The sequence below is a fragment of the Harpegnathos saltator genome, unplaced genomic scaffold (genome assembly GCF_003227715.2).
Source record: "Harpegnathos saltator strain DR-91 unplaced genomic scaffold, Hsal_v8.6 scaffold708, whole genome shotgun sequence".
Taxonomy (NCBI): Eukaryota; Metazoa; Arthropoda; class Insecta; order Hymenoptera; family Formicidae; genus Harpegnathos; species Harpegnathos saltator.
Window position 1 is genome coordinate 1,196,482 of NW_020230547.1, and position 14,364 is coordinate 1,210,845.

A 14,364-nucleotide genomic window follows, 5' to 3' on the forward strand; every position below is an offset into this window, starting at 1 on the left:
GGGGGGAGGGGGGTCGTCGGGGGGAGAGGCCGTCGGGGCTTACACCGGCGGCAATTTCGTCCGGCCTGCCGCCCCTCGTCAAGTTTTCGAGAGAAGGGTCGCCCCCCTCCCCCTACCCCTGTAATTTGAATACACGGCACCCCTCCGCGCGCGCTCAGCCCCCTCGGGCGAATCGCGCGCGTTCGGCATATTTTGCCGGATCTCGTTCGCTCGCGCTTGGAATACCGCGAATGAGTCGGGATAATCTCGGCCTTCGTCCGTCGTCGTCGTCGAGAGAGAGCACCGCTCTCTCGCACTGCGGACGCCGTCGCCGTCGCCGGCGCGTGACGTAAGCAGGACGTGCGCGCGCGCGCGCGTGCGGAAGCGGAAGCGGTCGCCGCCGGTTGCGGAGAGGTGCGAGAGCGTGTGCGTTGTCGAGGGCGAGTTATCGCGCGGACGGCCGATAAAGCTCGCGACGACGACGACGGCGACGACGGCGACGACGGCGATGCGCAGCGTGCGCACGTCGATTGCGAAATTAACCAGTTCCGCGACATTTAGCCGAGCGCCGGCGGCGCGATATTTTCCTCGCCTCGCGTGCATGTCAGCGACTTCCTCCGCGCGCGGAAACCGAGTTTCTCGCGGCCGCTTCGCTGACCGACGATTATTCTTTTTTTCCGGCGGAGAGGCAACCGATTGAGGTAGACTCCGAGAGTCGATTCAAAAGTCTCCGTCCTGCCGTCGGCGGCTTGTCGATTAACTCCCCGAGCAGAAAATTGTTAAGGCCATCCTCATGAAGCCCATCAGGCCCCGATAAGGCCGAAAGTAGGATGTCCTGAAAAGGGATGCCTCATTATTGCCACATCAGGCTCCGGGATGGATCTTTTAGGGATATATTTTAGATTTTGTGAAATAAAGGGAAACTGGTGAGGACCTTAGAAGTGTCTTAGATTTGACAAATAAGACTTTGATAGGGAAAATTAACGAGGAACTGAGAAGGATCTTTTGAGGATGTTTTAGATATACAAAATTAAGTTTTGTTATAGAAAATTAGTAAAATCTGAAGCGTGTAATAAAATTGTCATAGTTTAGTATTTTTTTTTAGTAGGTACGCTCTGTCTGGTTTTTTTAAAGATTTTTTTAATTATACTGCAATTAAAAACAAATCTTATTAGCTTTATTAGTTGCCACAATCATTAGTCTCTTCCAAGGATTTTTCTGGTATTGCCTTCGTTTTGAATTGCAGCAAACTTTAATAAAAACAATAGCAAGATTTTTATGTGTAAAGAATGCTATATTTTTAAAATAAAAAATTCTTGCTGTATACCAACAAGGTTACAAAGAATTAAAAAAATTAGTCTAAATTTCTTGGAATGAAAAGAATGAATATTTTTACTCAAGCAATAATAAAAATAATCTCTTATAAGGCCCTATTAAAATAGCGCCTTATAAGGATCCGTTAAACGTTATATTTGTTACACATCCTGTAGGGCTCTTGGTCTTTCTATCCCTACTAGGACCCGATTAATGTTAGGGAAAAATAATCAGGCCCTTACCAGAGCCCTGTAAATTTTTTTCTACTCGGGTTGCGGCGGCGATTCTCTGGTGGTATTTTCGCGCAATTGGAGATCAAAGAGCCTCGAATGAACGCGCGTCAGAGGTGGGATCTTCCGTGCCGTTAAACAAACAAGTCGATCAGTTGGTCGCGTCCGTCTGAGATCATCGGCGTTCATCACGATGTCGCCGAGGAGCAAAAATTAATAATTCATCGCGACGAGGCGACGTGACGAACGAATCGACAAGCAGATCGACCGAAATGCACCGAGCCGAAGCAATCGATCGCGAAGCGGCTCCATCGCGAGGACGAAATAAATATCGATAAACAAATCCTCGAGGTCGAGGAGAGAAGCGAGTCGGCAAACAGGTCGGCGCGAGCAGAGCCTGAATCAATCATTCACGGCACACGAGTCGCATTCGCGCGTCCGAAATCTTTCGCGCGGAGCGCCTCGCGAATAGAAATATCCCGGCGAATGAAATATGCCAATTCCGCGGGAAAGCGCCGGGCAGGCGGGACGGGAGGGGGGGGGAGGCGAGGAGGGAGGTGGAGATCAATCGGATGGGATATTCTAGACTTGGAATTGTTTTCCCATTCGAGGGCGCGCGGGAGGAATCGGGCTGCATTATTCAGTCTCGGGGCCGCCGCTCGGCGGATTCGCGTCGCGGCCGCTCCGTTTTCGCGCGATTTTTGCGCGCCGGCGCGCATTCCCGGCGCGCGGAGTGCACGTGCGGAGTCCGCACGGAGCGAGCGAGCGAGCGAGCGGACGCGCGAAGCCGGCCGCGATAATCCGATGGGGCTTATCGATCGGCACTCCGGTTGCCAAGTTGGCAGCGGCGGACTCCCGGAATTACGAATGAAATGCTCCACATAGCGACGCGGTTGGCAAATCAGATCCGCTTTCATACCTTTGCGAGGGAGGATACTGCGAATTCCGATTCACCGGAGGCCGCCGCGGAAGCGCATCGCTCGGCCGTCGAATGCCCGGCGACGAGAAGCGCCGCGAGACGGCCTTTCCTCCTCTCTTCCCTCTCTTTCTTTCTCTTGTCCTCCGTCTGTGCTCTTCTTTCCGCTGGCGCGAGGCCTTCCGAGGCCTCGAAATCGGTCTCGAAGACTCTGGCTTTAGTCGTAAGCGGGTTGGCAGGCCTTGGGCTGACTTAACACTTCGTTGCACGTTTTTTTCTAATGAATATGATTTGGTGAGACTTGTCGTTCGGGGATTTTTAGGGTCGTTGGATACAAATACCGGTGTGAAGAATACGAAATTCAAAATGGCGCATCCAATCCGGCGGACGAAAGTTTCAAAATCAGCCGAATTCGCTTGAAATTTGTTATTTAAGGGTCTTCGAGATTGCTAATTATGAATTCGTTGTCGAAAATTCGAAATGCCAGAACTATGTTTGTACACGGCTGGTAAGGTACGGTTGACACCGATTAGGTTGCCCGGGTTCTCAGGCGCAAGTTTTGAATTGTTTCATTTCTATAATTATGTTCGCCATATGAGATCCGTCAATTTGAATTTTGTATTTTCCACACCGGATTCGTAGTCAGCGACTTCGAAAACGCCCGAGTAACAAGTTTCAAGCGAATTCGATTGATTTTGAAACCTCCGCCATATCTCGGGTCCGCCATTTGGAATTTTTACACCGGATTTTATTTTTCACACCGGAAACGACAGTTCCGACAGCCAGAAACAACAGTTTTGTTCAGTATACGCTTATTAACAACAAATTACTCATTTTAAACGACTCTAGAAAAGTTGATGTACTTTTTAGATGTATGTATTAGTTAGAGGAACACATTTTATTAGTCCAACGAACGATACCAAACATGTTAAAGAAATATGTGAACAATTTATATTATTGAAAGAAACAAGCTTGTGGATGATAGGTGGCTAAATACATTCCGTGACTGATCAGCTGATCAATTATCAAGACGAGTAACAAACGAATCTGTCCATCTCTCCGTCTGATATTACAAAATTAATAGCTAAAACCAAGTTTGTCAAGAGAAAATGGCACACACGATCGTGAACGTGCAAGCGTGATCAGCTGATCAATCGCGGAACGTGTCCAAGTTGGTTCAAGGCCTAGCAACCTTGCAAGTAAGACCAGAGCCCCCGAAACCGATTTAGGATTTCGGAATAGGCCTCGCGTCTCTCCCATGTCGACGTGGGAAGTCGCGCGCGCATCAATTCTCCATTTTGTGAAGCGCGAACGTTTCCGCCGCGAGGAATCGAATTCGCCGAGCCGGCGAAAAATAATTTTCACATCGACCCCGTCCCCCTCCCCCCCCTCCTCCCCCCCATCTCCTCCGTTCTTTTCACGCGCACGGCCTCGCCGATTGAATCGCAGCGAAAGGGATGCGAGGTCGCACACGACGTCAAAGGGTTCAAGGGTTCGGCGAAGGGTTCGCCGCGCGACGGGATACAATTTTTTCTCCCCCTAACCCCCCTGCCTCGTCCCCTTCTCGGCCCGGTTGCTGGCCGTTGTTCGAGTTTCGGGATAAATCTCGGGCTGGAGGCACGAGGTGGATTTCACGCTGCCGTTGCGCGCTCGTCGCAGCAGCAGCAGCAGCAGCGTGTATTGTGGGCTGTACGCGCTTTCTAGCGGTCGCGATATTCTCTATTCGCTTGTTCCCTCCCTCATTCGGGTTCATGCTTAAAAACCTGTGGGGTCAGTGGTGCTCATTCGCCGCGCGCGCTGCCTCAGCGCGAGCGTGACGCAACGATTTCGAGTTGCACAACCTCGAGCGAACGGCGGCGGAGCGGAGCGGAGCGGAGCGGAGCGGAGCGGAGCGCGTCAGAGAATCGCTAAGCGGCGACTTCGCTCGGATCGAAAAATCGCACGGAGAATAAAGCGACGTAGACAGGCGAGCATCGCGACGTTCGCCCGCGGCGCCTCTTCTCTCCGCGCGACTGACGCACGTGGAGCGTAGATTACGGCTCTCTTCGTGACCGGGATCTCTCTCGATAAGTCGAGCGGACGGTCCGATAAAATTCTCCTGTCGCGTACGTGGATGCTCGACGACGGCGGAATGACCGCGTGACGTCGTACCGATTCACCGTGTCTCGTCTTCAGCTCCGCGAGCGAGCAGCGCGACTCGCAGGTCGGATTCGAAGTTTCTGGGTTAGCGCGAAGATTCACACTCTGGCAGGAAAGCAGAAACTGACACCCGTGTTCGCAGTCCTTCCTTGAGCATGAAATAAGGATTCCTTATTCCTCGTTTTCACAGAGCTTCCTTGAGCAAACACAAGCAGCTTTAGCGGCTGCCTTATCTCACGGGGAAGCTCCACGAGCTTCCTCGAGGAGGAAATGTTTAACCTTAAATCCGTTGGTTTTCGCTGCACTTCTGAACTGATGCACAAAAGTGCAATAAGTTCGCGCGCACTTGATGCGCGGAGTAAACTAAACATAACCTGCAACACTTACTTTTGTTCCCGTTACGATTTACTTGTGATGTCGCGCTTTCGAACTGAAAGTATATAAAGGAAAACCAGGATAATGGACAATGAATTTTTAAATGATTCTGATGGAGGATTTTTTTCCTTTTTTTCGATAACCTTTTCAGCGATAAGCCGCGCCAAGAGCACTCGCTCTTGCTCCGTATAATGTACGCTTTTATTATCTTTATCCATATTACACTGCTAAATTCATGCTAGGTTATAGCTGCGTTCCGATATTCACCGCTAGCACTAAAAATCTATAGCTCGTGTCGCGTATATTATAGAGTTTCAGTACTGACAGTGAATATCGGAACGCAGCCTTCCTACCTGCTCTGTCTTCTTTCTTTCCTTTTGGAAGGCAGACTCGAGATTCATTTATGAAATAAGGTGGCCTTGGAGATTCGAGGAATCCTTCATCAAGGCTCTCTCCATCCTTGAGATAAGGAAGGACTATGAATACGGGTATAAGAGAGTCTGTCTCTCTCGCAAGATTAGCGCGACTTCTGACTGGATGTTGCCTTTCCGCTTTCTGTGTTTTTGCCAAGTGTGCTTTTGCCACGAACCCACCCTAAGGGAGGATTCATACCTAGGCGGAAAAGCGGAAAGCAGAAAGGCAGTTGCCAAATCACAAATGGCGCTGACAGAGTCTGTCTCTCTCTTGCGAGAGGTTTTCTCTCTCTGTCACTCTCTCGATTGCTGCCTCCCTGCTTTCTCTTTTTCTACCCAGGTATGAACCCGCCCTAAGATTCTGACCTCCCGTGGTCCTTCCGGTACATAACGCGCAGGAAAGAATCTCGCATCGTCCCGAAATCCCGAAAACGAGCGAGTGGGCTAACAAACGCGACCTTATGCGGAGAGAGAGAGAGAGAGAGAGAGAGAGAGAGAGAGAGAGAGAGAGAGAGACGCAGAGTGCAAAAAGAGAGAAATTGGAGAGAAGCGAGCGTAAGGAGAGGCGACAAGCCCGAGAGATTAGCCGACTTTCCCGTCGAGTCGCTCGCCGAAAAGAGCGTCGCGGCTGATTTGACATCTCCCTCGCTCGCAGGTGCCGGTGTCTTCAGGAAAGGCGATAACAAATCCCCGGCAGCGTGGGGCAGCCGGAAGAAGAGGCACATTAGACTCAGTCGAGCCACTCAGGCCGAACTCTGAGATGCCTGATGCCGATTTCTTTTCAAACAGATCGATTCGAATCACGAAGAAAAGAATCGATCTTTAAAAGATCGGTTTGTAAGGAATCGATTTGAATCGGTATGCGTGTGAAAGTGAACCACTCATTAAAGTATACTATCTGTCAAATTTCTACACTCTAAAGTAGACCTCGTGTAATTCGTATGTAGTTTAATGCGAATTAAAGAAATTAAACAGATGGTACTCTTTCGGTTGTGTTGTGTGCGGCCGCAACGAGATAGAAAAAGATCTTTAAATCTTTACGCTAAGGATTTAATTGGGTTGATTAAACGTCGATCAAGGGTTTTCAAACGTTATTAAATAAGAAATCGCGTTTACTATTATATGCATATACATATGTATGTAATATATATTATTATATGGAGTGGCTGTGATTGGTTCGCGCGTTCCGTTTGTCGCCGAAAATTGTCGCCCACGGGACAACCGGCCTAAAGCCCGTGTCACACTACGGATCGGAGATCAAGGATTGCGGATTGAAGATTAGATTTCGACAAATCAACGAACTTCGGTCTTCGGATTCGCTTTATTCCGATTGGTCAAATTTCAATCTTCAATCCTCAATCCTTGATCTTCAATCCGTAGTGCGACACGGGCTTAAAGGTAAAGGTAATGTGCATCGTGCAGCCATGGAGTGAGTCAGAAAGAAAAAAAAACTATATTACTGGTAGAAGCTGAAAAGATCGTGTCGGCGATTTTCAGAATTTACAGCTCGATCCTCGATTCGATTCGGTCCCAGCAAATCGATCTGAAATCGATCGTTCATCCGCTCCGATTAATCGAACTTCGATTAAATCGATTTAAAATCGGCATCCCCAGGCTGAACTGCCTAATCTGCTGGCGCGAGGTCGACGATAATGGTGCGTCCACCTCTCGTGCGCGAGAGAGAAGCGATCCGAAGACCGAAGCGCGCGCGCGCGCGAGAGAGAGTCTCTCTCGACTCTCGGCAGACGAGCCCACTGCGAGAGAGCGAGCGTGCGTGCGTTCGTACCTCTCGGCGGGCGCTCTCAAAGTGCGCTTTGAGAGTCACTGGACACACACAGACGACCCGTATTCGGGACGCAGCTGCGGCCGCGAGCTGCCACCGCGCGTAGAGGACGCGTCACGTGACGAGGCGTCGCGGTGGGCGACGGCGGCTGGCGATTGGCCCGCGTGTCCCTACCCCGGAGCGGCGTCGCTCGAACAAAGAGACGAGGCTATCTCATTCGTCCCCGCGAGCGCTGCCATTAGAAAGTCGTCGGCAGTCGATGAGTGCAGGTGTCGTTCCGCGAGTTGAACCGGGCGAGAGCAGGAGCGAGTCGTTGTACGTGGAGAGGTTCCACTGAGCGGGTTTCGCGAGAAAGTTTGTCATCCGCTCGCGAGAGTCCGTCGCTTCGCTTCGGGAGGAGACGAGCGAGCGAGAGGAGAGAAAGACAGTGAGTGAGAGAGGAAGAAGAAGGAGCACAGAGAGAAGCGAGCTCTCAGCCCTCAGGAGGATCCGGGTGCGCGCGAATCGCACGGGCTCGCGGCTTCCGAGCGGGTGAGGAGCACGAGGACGAGGAGGAGGTGGAGGAGGAGGAAGAAGAAGAAGAAGAAGAAGAAGAAGAAGAAGAAGAAGAAGCAGCCGAAGCGTCGCGGCGAAGAGGCTCGCAGCGGACGCACGCCGCGCATACGCTCCCGTCCGGGAGATCGATCCTCGCCGGCGCCGACGACTACGACGACTACGACAAGTACGACTACGACGACGAAGACGACGACGACAACGACGACGACGACGACGACGACGGCGGCACTGACGCGCCGTACTCCCGTCGCACCGTCGCCGACGAGAATCCTCGACGAGGGACGCCCCGGCGGTATCGCTTTTCGCGCTGGAGCGTCGACGACCGAGTGCGAGTGCCGCCGCCGCCGCCGCCGCCGCCGCAGCCGTAGAGCGCTACGCAGCGACGTGGCGACGACGCCATTTTGTAAGTGATACCGTACTGCGCTTCTTTCGGCATCAGCAGCGTCGTCGTCGGGCAGCCTACTCGTCAGGGCCGCGTCGTGATCCGTGACACGCGCGTATCTCCGATCGCGTTCGCCAGTGTGTAATCGAGTTTACGACGCGGAGCACCTCGCCGCCTGGAGAAGCTCGCCGCCGCGGCTTCCGGCTGAGCGACAGAGACAGTGACGTGCGTCCGAGTAAGAGGAGGAGGAGGAAGAAGAAGAAGAAGAGGAAGAAGAAGAAGGAGACGACGACGACGACGACGACGGGGAGCGCGCTCCTCGCTCGGCTGTCCTCGTAGCCGAGCAACGGCAGCGGCATCAGCAGCAGGGTATTATCATCAGCAGTAGCAGCAGCAGCAGCAGCAGCAGGCCGGCAGACTAGAAGAGGCTGCCCCGTCGGCCCCTTTCGCAGCAGCAGCAGCAGCAGCAGCAGCAACAGCATCGTGTTCGCCCTGGGTCTCCCGACGCGTCGGCATCGTCGTCGTCAAGCATGAGACTGGAAATTGTGTCGGCGGCGGACTTCCTGGTGCACCTGCTGCGCCTGCAGGCGGGCCAGCTGTCGGAGCGGCAGCTGGAGATGTTCAAGTCGTCGTTGACGGAGGTGCTGCGCCATCGCTACCGCGACCACTGGTTCCCGGACCGGCCGAACCGCGGCTCCGGCTACCGCTGCATCCGCATCAACGGCAAGATGGACCCGGTGATCGCCCAGGCGGGCGCGAACGTCGGCCTCCTGCCGACCGTGCTCCACAGCCTCTTCCCCAGCGAGCTCACCATGTGGATCGACCCGTCGGAAGTGTCGTACAGGATCGGCGAGAACGGTTCCATCTGCGTGCTCTACGAGCGCACCGAGCCCGAGCCTGACGAGATGATGAGCTCCCAGCAGCAGCAGCAGCAGCAACAGCAGCAGCCGCAACACCATCACCACCAGGTGCAGCAGCATCAGCAATCACCGTTGGCGCAGCCGTCGCTGTCGCAGCAGCAGCAGCAACAGCAACAACAGCAGTTCGAGAGCTGCAAGGACTCGCTGTTGCTGGAGCACACGCAGTTCAGCGAGCAGATCGCAGCGTTCGTCTCCAGCTGAACTGCTGGTCACCTCACCGCTCGCATCCACGCTCTCGAAGTAATCATCTAAGCGCACGTGCGTCGTCGTCTCGTGATATGTGATATCCCTTCGCGCCGGCCCTCGGACCTGGCCCGCGCGCCCTCAACTTTTTTCGTGGACTCTACACACCCACACAGACATACACACACACACGCACACACGCACACCCGGAGGCACACAGACAGCGTAGGCGCGCTCTCGCGCGTCTTCCCCTCGCCCTTCTCCCAGGACCCTCGTGATTTTCTCCGCTCTCCCAAGAGTCCTCATGGAAACCAGCAGAGTCGGTTAGCTCCGTCTCGCTGCTCTTCTCACAGACCCTCTTTTTCTCTCTCTCTCTCTCTCTCTCTCTCTCTCTCTCTCTTTCTCTCTCTTTCTCCGCCCTTTTCATCCTTCCCCCTCCCGCTGTCGCCGCCTCTCCCGGACACAACGGAGTTTGGTGAAGAGACGGGTCGTAACGTGTTGGTCCCTCCGTCGAGCGAGTTCTCATTGCTGGCAAAGAAGAAAAGAAGAAGAAGAGGAGGAGGAGGAGGAGGATGAAGAAGAAGAAGAAGAAGCAGAAGAAGAAGAAGAAGAAGAAGAACCACCCTGCGGGAACCCGAGCTTGTCCACGAGCACGACTCTAGTCCAGCGGAGGACAGTCGCGGGCGGGAGAATTCGGAGAGTTTCGTCGTCCGGAAGCGCGCGCGCGCGCGCGCAGGAGTGAGAAGAAGAGAAGAAGAAGGTCCCCGAGATGGCAGCGTCGCGCGGAGGAGTCCAGCGGCGGGCCAGTCGATTCTCTTCAAGTCCGGCCGCCGCCGGCGAGTCGATTCTTCTTCTCCCGCCGTCGGGGAAGCGACGGCCGTCGCTGCGCGAGTTTCGGAGCAGCTGTGGCGAGCTCAAGACCAGGCCCCCCCCCCCGCCCGCGGGCTGTCTCTCTTTCTCTCTGCCTCTGGTGTGCGTGTGTCTATGTGCGTGTCTCTCTCTGTCTGTCTCTCTTTCTCTCAGCCCGACCAATTGATCTCAACGTCTCCTCTCCACCCGCGCGTCTCCGAGTGTCTCCCGTGAGCAGGAGCAACCAAGAACAGCCAGCCTCGTCGGCCTTCCGTTATCGCCGAGTTCCCGACGGAGTGAAGCTGAACCATTCTCGCATGTTATGTCGCGTATACACGCGCACACACACACACACACACGCATACACACATACAGATAGACAGACAGCCTCTTTGTCTCCCCGCCCCGTGCGAGCAGAGCAGTCTCTTCTTCCACGTATTCTTGGTCGTAGAACGCTTCTTCGACCTGCGAGAGCTTGAAGGTTTGTACACACCGGTGGCGATCGAGATGCGACGCAGAAGCGAGCGAGCGTTTGCCGACGCACAGAGAGAGAGAGAGAGAGAGACTGCTTACGGTTTCGGGTCTTGCGCGATTTCGCGTTTGTCGCGCGGCTGAAGCAACGGGACGACCGTTCTCTTCGTGCTCGCTGTTGTCGTCGTCATCGTCATCGTCGTCGTCGTCGTCGAGGATCTTCCTCGAATCTCACTGTCAATTTCTCACTGTCAATGCAGATTACCACCGAGCCACGCACACACTTGTAAAGGAAAATCAAGGCGCATACACACACACACACACACACACACACACGTACACACGGTGATACTCGACGCATGAAACCGGTCGACTCGTCGTGTTCAATCCTTCGTCAACGTCAATTTCGCCCGAATGTCAAACGCGAAAGTAAGCAGACGTTGCATTCATCCGACGCGACTCGCCTGCGAGAGAGGAGAGCGTCGCTCGCGCATTCGGCGAAATTGCGTTCGCGACGGCCGCCGAAATTTCGATTCCCGAAGCCTTCCGCGAGGACTCCATTCGAAAGCGATTCGCCGCCGGGCGGAATTGTCAAGTTCAAGTTTTCAATGTGCATAAAACACACACACACACACACACACACACACATACATACACGCAGACACGAGTTTCACTAGAGCGCGCGAGTTTATATATGTACATATATATATAAATATATATATAGACGTTATGTATATGTAGAACACCGTGACACGCACGGTCGAGGGAGAAGCGCGCGGAGGGGCGAGGGGGGAGGGGGCAGCAGCAAAGTCAAGCCCGGGCGTGTACACAGTGAGACGAATTGTACATTATCTTTCGCGTGAGAGAGGAGACGAAGGAAAGCGGGAGAAAACACGACGGCGCGTATATAAAATTGCTGTGATTTTATCCGCGGGAAGGCACACGCGGGCATGTTTTTACTATCGAGAGAGTCGCTCTCGGAGAGTCAAGCTCGATGCACTGTGTGTGTGTGTGTGTGTGTGTGTGTGCGTGCGTGTGTGTGTGTGTGTGCGTGTGTGTGTGTGTGTGTGCGTGTGCGAGGTTGATTGGGTTTTTCGGCAGTGTGTGAGTGTCTGTGTTGTGTGTGCGTGTGTGTGTTTGTGTGTGTGTGCGGGAATGACTCCGTGAGAGAGAATGATTGGCCGCGTCTGCCGCTGCTAAGACTGCCGCTCGGCCGATCGCGTTTGCTCGCGCGCCGCTCCGACAATAATAGCCGAGTTCGCTCGATTAGTCACGTTTCTGCTTCGTGCTCGCTGCGTCGACGTTTGTTCAATTACCGTTACTTGACGAAACCGATACACTCGCCGATGTCGGCGGAGAGAGAGAGAGAGAGAGAGAGAGGGAGGGAGGGAGAGGAGGGCCATGAGATCCCGACGCGTCGCTGAGTCTCTCTCTCTCTCTCTCTCTCTCTCTTTCTTTTCTTCCGTGACTCTCACCTGTCGACTGCACTCGCCGAATCGGAATCGCCGAGCGTGAATATTTCATTGCGCGCGTAATCGAGATACAGATAATGATCCTCTCGGCCGCGAGGAGCGAGCGCGTGAGAAAACGCGAGAGGTGAGCGGATTGTGTGAAGGATCGCGAGAGAGAACGCGTGTGTGTGTGTGTGTATGTGTGTGCGCGCGCGCGTCAAATCGAACGGATGAAAGAGAAGAAGGCGAAGGGGGGAGGGGTTCTATCGTGTTCGGCGTCGATCGAGAGGAGGCCCTGCACGTAGCAATTATAGAAACCATGTCTGTGATTATACTAAGAATAGAGAGAAGCGAGGGAGAAAGAGAGAGTGAGAGACAATATAAAGCAATCTCCGTATGCAACGATCCAACGCGAGGCGACGTGTGCGCTTTCGCCGTATCGCCGCGGCAACACGTAATTTCGCGTCTTGCAAAATCCGCGAGTGAGTCATTTACACCTTCGACACCGGCTCGTCGTCGCTCTCCGGAGAGCCGAAAGCGCCGCGCACGTCTTCTTCGAATTCCAAAGCGCGCGCGCACTCCGAGTGTCTCCCTGCCCCCCCTCGGCCCCCTGTGTGATTCCGGCGGAACACGATCCTTCGTCTCTGTCTGACGTCAACGATCGCGCGAAACGACTTTCAATTTCTTTCTTTTATTTTTCTGTTTTTTTTTTTTTTTCTATTCGGCTTTTTCCGATCGCGTGTCGAGGAATTTCGCGGACGCTTCTTGCGAGGGAGAGGAGAAAAGCGCGGTCGCGATGTTTATTTCTTTTATCTAGCCTTTTCATCGCTCCTCTGACACACTTTGAGATTTCCTTTGCATTGTATGTCGCGTATGTGTGTGTGTGTGTGTGTGTAAAATGTGTAACACATGATTATACGTCACACACATACACACGCACCACGCGGCATTCGACCAGCTGCGAGTCCCGAGAGAGAAGATTCTCGTCTCTCGCGCTGCGCTGTTGCGCGTCGTCAGAATCCGGGACGTCGAGAGAGCCCTCTGAGCCGCAGCTCGAGGTTGCCGAGGACAAAGGGCCGAGCTGTGTAATCGTACACACCACGTCAGTTGCCGCGTCGCGAGCGGAGGAAAACACGGTCGGGCGTCTCGTATCGGCAGTAGGGCAGCATCGATCGCCCGGCGATCGAAAGTAGTGCGAGACGAGGCTGGAGAAAGTGTGAGAGAGCTGGCCAGCGAAATCTCGCCGCGTCCGCGTCGTCCTTTTGACGTTTATTTTATCACCGCGGCCGACAAGACGCACACGTCGCTTTCCTGCCGTTTTTCTTTTCGACTTTCGGGAGATGCGCGGCACTGGGGAAGGAGCGCTTGTGTGTGTGTGTGTGTGTGTGTGTGTGTATGTGAGAGTGAGAGAGAGAGAGAGAATTGTCCTGTACATCTGCGTTCATCCGTTCACACGACATGCGTAAGCTACAAGTGTATCGAATTCTAAGAGAGAATGAGAGAGAGAGAGAGAGAGAGAGTGTGTGAAAGAGAGTGAGAGAGAAAAGAGGGGGATGAAGATGCATTGGGGGAAAGGTACAGCAAAAGGGGAGAATGTGTGCGAGCATTTATTTTGCGAATAAATTGTAATTATATATATATATATATATATATGTATGTATATGTATGTATGCGTATATAATATATATATATATATAAATAATTATATATACATATATATATGTGTGTATATATATATACACCTTTTGTAATTATACATAGAGTCCTTCAGGAAGAATTTGTACAAACGCTGGGACGAGGCACCAGCAAGTCTGTGATTTTAGCTTGGTTAATTCAGTATTTTTTTAAATAAAACGAGACAAAATCAAGATAAACGACAAAAAGAAGAGCAGTTGATGAGGGCGAGAGAAAGACAGAGGGGGGGCTCGCGAGGGAAGGGAGGAGAAAGTTTACGAAAGAGAGAGTGCGTATGCGTGTGCATGTGTGTGTGTGTGTGTGTGTGGTGTGTCGGGCTGAAAGGTAGCGTGTATACGCGAGTGAAAACAGAGTGGGAGGGAGGGGGGCGGGAAGGGATTTGAGATCTCGGGATGAAAATCCGGCGATTAATTCGCGCGCGCAGTTCCGCCGCGAGGATTTCTCTCTCTCTCGCGCGCGCGCGATTCGGCGAGAATCGCTCACGGCGGCGGACAATCACGATCGTCGCGCGCCAACGCGTCCTTTCTCGAGCGAGGGTGGCGCTATTTCCTGCGAGTTTCCGCACACCCCCACCGAAAAAACAAGAAGCGCGCGGCGGGACCCCTCCTTGCGCGGAGCGCCGCAATTCACATAATTACTCGCGCGGTAATTGTGTCACCGGCAGCAGCCGTCGTAGACGAGAGCGACGAGAGAGACGCGGATGAAAGGA

At 53.3% G+C, this 14,364-nt stretch overlaps 2 protein-coding genes across 4 annotated transcripts in view; both read left to right on the plus strand.

The window, feature by feature from the left end:
* Ipk1 (Inositol phosphate kinase 1) overlaps nt 1-14,364 on the plus strand; it is a 185,428-nt gene that overhangs the window by 93,685 nt on the left and 77,379 nt on the right. The window lies entirely within an intron of this gene.
* LOC105191744 (protein BTG2) lies at nt 7,056-13,455 on the plus strand. Its single transcript, XM_025305653.1, has one exon. The coding sequence runs from the start codon at nt 8,617-8,619 to the stop codon at nt 9,205-9,207; it is 591 nt and encodes a 196-aa protein (XP_025161438.1). The 5' UTR covers nt 7,056-8,616; the 3' UTR covers nt 9,208-13,455.

Excerpts from the sequence above, each read along its gene's own strand:
- LOC105191744 (XM_025305653.1), top strand. The coding sequence starts at position 8,617 with ATGAGACTGGAAATTGTGTCGGCGGCGGACTTCCTGGTGCACCTGCTG.